At 34.9% G+C, this 6,481-nt stretch overlaps 1 protein-coding gene across 1 annotated transcript in view; it reads left to right on the forward strand.

Annotated features, from left to right (window-relative positions):
* LOC107662845 (serine/threonine-protein phosphatase 6 regulatory subunit 2-like) overlaps positions 1-6,481 on the forward strand; it is a 21,449-nt gene that overhangs the window by 6,294 nt on the left and 8,674 nt on the right. Inside the window, exons 4-11 of the mRNA XM_016452960.1 lie at positions 1,662-1,848; positions 1,943-2,080; positions 3,239-3,304; positions 3,550-3,662; positions 5,091-5,204; positions 5,281-5,407; positions 5,511-5,663; positions 6,244-6,438. Of these exons, the coding sequence (XP_016308446.1) occupies positions 1,662-1,848; positions 1,943-2,080; positions 3,239-3,304; positions 3,550-3,662; positions 5,091-5,204; positions 5,281-5,407; positions 5,511-5,663; positions 6,244-6,438 (1,093 nt within the window). The remainder of the gene's footprint in view (positions 1-1,661; positions 1,849-1,942; positions 2,081-3,238; positions 3,305-3,549; positions 3,663-5,090; positions 5,205-5,280; positions 5,408-5,510; positions 5,664-6,243; positions 6,439-6,481) is intronic.

The following is a 6,481-nucleotide window of genomic DNA, read 5'->3' on the forward strand; positions in this document are numbered from 1 at the left end:
ATGTGTGAAAATGTATAGGGCCCCATTCCTATATTTTGCCTGGGGCCCACAATTCACTAAATCCGCCCCTGCCACTGACAACAAAGTTTTCCTTCTGAATTAGCATAACTCTACAAGTTTTATACTTAATAAAATCTTTAAAAACAAATGACATTAGTTATACTTTAATTTCCTTCAATAAAAAGGAAATTGAGTAAGACGGTGTAAAAGGTGTGTGGACGTGGATTAGTAATCTGGCCCCTTGGTATAAAGGAGAAAAAATGCTGGCCCTCGTCACTATCAAAGTTGCCCATCCCTGATGTACGCTATTAATTTATTAGCCAGGCTGAATAATTAAGATTTGGTCCAGTCTTATTTTTGTATTATTTACATGCTAATAATATATGTAGCAGTTATTTTTATATTTTCAGTTTATTTTAATTTTAATTTGCTTTAGTAAATTTGCTATGTGCTGTTTTCCTTTTTATTATTTTTAGTTTTTTTATGTTTTTATTGGCTTTAATTAATTTTTTTATTTCAGTTATTGTAAGTTTACTTCTATTTAAACTTCTATTTGTAAATTTTAGTTAAAGTTTTTCAATTATATTTTTGTTTTATTTTATTTCAGCTTTATTTACTAATGAAAACAATTAATAATAGTCTTAGTTAACGTAACATGTGACAGCCTTGTCAATGGATAACAAACATTTCCAGTTCCTAAATATCTTAAGTGAATTTCCAGTAAATATGATATAAGATAAATGTATACTCATTAACTCTTTCCCCGCCAGCATTTTTGAAAAAAGTTGCCAGCCACCGCCAGCGATTTTGATGATTTTCACTAATATTTGATGTATAATGATGTATAAAAAGTATATTTTGCTGTATGAATATTTGAATATGAAATACGCCAAAATAAAGATCAGAGCCTCTACTTTTAAACAAAAAAACATTTTTATTCAAGCTCAAAATTCTTTTTTTATCAACACTTTAATATAGTTAGGTTTCATAAAAAAATGCATTATTTTGAGCAAAAAGGTGAGAAAATCACATTATCAAAAACAACATCTGGATAATATTCAGTACGATTATCAAAGCATAAATCCAGTAAATCGCTTCCATCAACACCTCCAAAGCTTGCACAGACATATACCACTTCCTGGATCAACATTTTACTCCGTCGTTCAGAGGATGTGTAATAGCGCCCCCGAGTGTATAACAGTGAAAACACGGAAAGCCGTAAAAACTCGTCTTTGGCGGGGAAGCATTTTCTTGTAAAAGACGAGATAACTCGCCAATGGCGGGGAAAGAGGTAAAGGCACAATATGTAATTTTCGCCACTAGAGGGCATGTATTCAAAACAAACAAAGAATTAACGGCGTAGTTTGATGACGCCGTGACTGAGTGTGGAATCATGGGAGTTGTCGTCTTCATCCCCACAGCCGACACGGTCCGTGTCACTAGTTAAAATTGCTTATTTCTCTGGATTTAAACATTCTTCGAAACATTTGGGATAATGTAAGTACACAAGTCAGCAAAATATATAACTCTGTTCTATTGGTTTTTGGATATTTTATTTAAAAAAATCTTACATATTTGCATTATATACTGAATTTATTTGCAATATATATCAGTCATCCACTAGGCATATATTGTTTTTTTTCTCTCTGTCTCTCATGCAGGTATGCTAATGTAGCATGTGAGTTGTTGACATGCGATGTGTCCCTCATCAACGATAAAGTTGGTGGGGACGAGTCTCTGCTGAACACGCTCTATAGTTTCCTAGAGCAGACGTCACCGCTGAACCCTCTACTGGCCTCCTTCTTCAGTAAGACCTTCGGGAACCTCATCACCCGCAAAACAGAGCAGGTACGCAAACGTGTCTGTTTTTTCATGTGAAAATATTTGATTTGTTTCTGCATGAATCTTTCATTCTCCTCTGTTCATTCACTTTATTTATCAGGTGATCGGTTTCCTAAAGAAGAAGGAGGATTTTATAGGGCAGGTGTTGAAACACTTGGACACGTCGGCCATGATGGATCTAGTGCTGCGTCTCATTAGCAGCGTGGAGCCCACCTGTCTCAGACAGGAAGTGCTTACTGTGAGTGCACACACGACCTACTGATTCATTTATAGGTGTTTCTACAATGGACACTTCAGCTCTGTGAAAAATAAACTCTCTTACACTCTCACAGTTTGATTTGTCTACTAACAATGTCCAGTATTCATCACAGAAAAATTCTGTACATTTTTTATTTTTTTGTGAACGTTTTAATGCTTTCAGCACATCTCATACAATAAAATGTGCTGTAATTGTACTGTGGTGGAAATCACAGTGTTGGAAATGCCCCGTTAAGCATTATTTAGGCTATTTTATTAGTGTTTTATATGCTAAATAGACACAATTAAATCATATTACACTACCATTCAAAAGTTTGGGGTCTGTAAGATTTTTTTCAAATGTTTTTGAAAGAAGTCTCTTATGCTCACCAAGGCTGCATTTATTTGATCAAAAATTACAGTAAAACAGTAATATTGTGAAATATTATTTCAATCTAAATTAACTATTTTCTGTTGTAATATATTTTGAAATGTAATTTATTCCTGTGATGTAAAGCTGAATTGTCAGCATCATTACTCCAGTCTTCAGTGTCACGTTATCCTTCAGAAATCATTCTAATATACTGATTTGCTGCTCAAGAAACATTTATTATTATTATGAGTGTTGAAGACAGTTGTGCTGCTTCATATGTTTGTGGAAATTGATACATTTTATTTTTCTGGACTCTTTGATGAATAGAAAGTTCAAAAGAACAGCATTTATTTGAAATCAAAATCTTTTGTAACATTATAAGTAACTCTGTCACTTTTGATCATTTTAATTCTTAATAAGAATAAAAAAAATATATATTTAAAGGCTTTTTTGATTATTTCAGTTCTTATAAATCTGTATATCTGAATATGAATAATATATGATCTTATATAATATAATTATAATTCATCTCATCATATATAATACAATTATATAATATAAATATGTTTGCTGAATTTATATTTAAAGTGTGGAAAGAGGAAAAACAATCAAATCTGTAGTTGTTTAGATTAAGGTATTCTAAAAGTTTCCAAGACAATTTTAATGTGACCTTCATAAAACAAAAAGAAAAAATGTAAACCCTGAGACATAAAAGTGCTCAAAACTAAAGAAACACCTCTATCTGTGTGTGTATTTGTTTTGATATTTCATGTCCTCTGTTTTCAGTGGCTGAATGAAGAGAGGCTGATCCAGAGACTCATTGAGCTGATACACCCTCACAGTGACAGTGAGGTCAGTCACTACAGTTTCACATTTTCTGCAGAACGAACTACACAACAAACACAACGTTTAATACTTGCAGTGTAGCATTTGTTCAAAGCTCTTACTAGGTATGATGATTAGTAATAGTGATGTTTTTTTGATGTTGGTACTGAAAAAGTCCTTGTGAAACCAAAACATTTGATTCCATCTCTCAAATATATATTAATACATATAAAAGAAGACATGTATTCATAAATGTGTTTTTGTGTTCACAGAGGCAGTCAAACGCATCTCAGACGCTGTGTGACATCATCTGTCTGAGCAGAGATCAGGCCAGTGTGTTGCAGGAGACGTCAGAGACCGACCCTCTGCTCACAACACTAGAGCTGTGAGTGTGTGTGTGTGTGTGTGTGTCAACACTTCCACTGAAAACTAGAGGTTTGCGCGCGACTGTTTTTTTACAACACAATAGGGAAAAAGTGTCGCAGAGAGGAAAATAAAAATAAAAATGTAGGTTGTACAAAAATAACCTATTAGCTATTTTTATTCGTCTTGTCAAAATACTAAATCCGTTTGACATTTTTCTGTTAACACAGTAGGAAAAGTGTCGCAGAGAAAAATAAATACGACATCTTTCATTTAAAATTATAGGCTAAGCAAAATATAAACAAACCGGGTTGAACGTCCTTCAAGGACAGCGCATCCACACTTTGCTCCATCCTTATTCTGCTCTGTCACTCATCGACAACCTGCCTGTTCTGTCTGAGGGCCGTATATTTACCACAGGTACAGCCTGCTCTGAGCATCGTTATGCACATGCTGCACACAAACCATGCAAATAAAACGCGTGACGTTTAAAGCATGCGTGCAGCGCGTGCATCCTGAGCGCAAGCTGTACCGGTGGTCAATAAGAATAAAGCGCAGATATGCTGTTCTAAATGGACGTCGGGAATGGGATATTGTTAGACCACCCGCTCCCATTCAAATTACACCAGAGTTACCGACCGCTACCACATTTTATTCGGGAATTTAAATTAAATTTAAATTGCGCAAAAAATTAGGTCGGGTAGAGCCGTGGAATGCAGACTTCTACTGCAAACTGTGTTTGGTCACCTTTCATGCCAGCTAGATGGTGTCTTGCTGTCAAAGTGTGCAGTTTTCTGTCAAAATAAGCCGCAATGTGGCCCAGACTTTATCTAGGAATAGTTCAGAAATAGTTCACCCAAAAATAAACATTTTAGCTGAAAATGTACTCCCCCCTCAGGCCTTCCAAGATGTAGATGAGTTTGTTTCTTCATCAGAATAGATTTGGAGAGATTTAGCATTCCAGTGGATGCTCTGCAGTGAATGGGTGCCGTCAGAATGAGAGTCCAAACAGCTGATAAAAACATCACAATAATCCACAAGTAATCCACATCTCTTGTCTCATGAAACATCAAAATTCACCAACGTATTTGTTTAAACATGTTTTGGACTCTTTTCGCTTGTAAACTGTGCTGTTTTGTGCTTATTTTTCTCCTGATTCAGACGAGATGACGTTTTCACTGAAGAAAGCAGTATTATGAATAGAGCACTTGTAGTTTACCTGGAAGTGATGGTTTGAAATTAAAAACATCTTAATAATGGATTTGTTTATTACAAACATGCAGCTTTTTACTTCCCAATATGTTAATTGATGGACTGGAGATGTGTGGATTATTGTGGTGTTTTTATCAGCTGTTGGAACTCTCATTCTGACGGCACCCATTCACTGCAGAGGATCCATTGGTGAGCAAGTGATGGAATGCTAAATCCAGCTGCTGTGTGTGTGTTTCAGACAGCAGAGCATTGAGGTCCTATTGAAGAACATGTTTGAAGGGGAAAAGAGTGAAGTGTGCATTGTCAATGGAACTCAAGTTTTACTCACACTGTTGGAAACGCGTAGACCATGGTGAGTAACACACACATATTTCATCACACACACTCGCATTCACTGTTACTAAAGTGTGTGTGTTTGTATGTAACAGTGTTGAGCAGGTGATTGACCCGTGCTCTCAGGGATTGGAAAAGACTTACACTGTAAACAACAGCATTTTAATGGGCATCCAAACACATCTAAAGCACTTTCACCACCTTCTGTTAAACCCACCCAAGGTTGGTCTGCTCATCCAGTTTTATCACAAGTCTTAAAAACAAAATGAAATCACAGAAAGATGGCACACAGTGTTAATGTGTTTCTGACTCTGTCCGTGTTTAGAAATCTGTGATGTTGACCACGATGGGCATTCTGGAGGAACCGTTTGGCAACGCACGACTGCATGGGTCCAGACTGATGGCGGCTCTCTTGTACACCAGAGCTCCCAGAATCCACCACGAACTCTGCCAACTGAACATGATCAACCTGCTGCTGGTATTAGTCATTCTTAGTCTAATTGACAAATAAATAAAATGTTTTATTGTATTTATTTTTTTTTTTAGATTCCGTTTACATTTTTAGATTTTACATTTTGATCTTTGTAAATAATAACACATTTTAGGCAGTTAATGTTATTAGTTAAATTTTTTCTACTGTAAGAAATTTTTTTTTTTTATTTGGTTAAATTACACTTTAATTGTTAGAATTTTTTTTGAAAGAAATTAATAATTTTATTCAGCAAGTTAACCCTTGTTCAAAAGTGACTATAAAGACATTTACAATGTTACAAAAGATTTATATTTCAAATAAACACTGTTCTTTTGAACTTTCATGCGACACTGAAGATTGGAATAATGGCTGCTGAAAATTCAGTTTTGCATCACAGGAATAAATTAAATTTTAAAATATATTCAAATAGAAAAGAGTTGTTTTAAATTGTAGTAATATTTCACAATAATGCATTTTTTTCTGTATTTTTGATCAAATAAATGCAGCCAAAGAGAGCTCTTTCAAAAACATTTAATTTTTCTTTCTTAAATGTTCTCTCTTAATATCTCATAATTTCTCTCTGTAGGATTTGTTTTTTAAATTTTCTTGGAATAACTTCCTACACATCCAAGTGGAGCATTGTGTCTCTGCCATCCTTAACCAGCCGACAACAGATGGGAAAACACACAACAGTCCAGATCAGATTCAGCTGGAAACAAAAGACACACAAAACTCAGACAAATCTGACACAAAGTTCACACACTGTGACCTGATAAAGCATGTAAGTATGACCCTCACTTATTAATAATATTGCATTATTTTTA

Source organism: Sinocyclocheilus anshuiensis, unplaced genomic scaffold (assembly GCF_001515605.1).
Source record: "Sinocyclocheilus anshuiensis isolate Anshui unplaced genomic scaffold, SAMN03320099.WGS_v1.1 scaffold739, whole genome shotgun sequence".
NCBI classification, from domain to species: Eukaryota; Metazoa; Chordata; class Actinopteri; order Cypriniformes; family Cyprinidae; genus Sinocyclocheilus; species Sinocyclocheilus anshuiensis.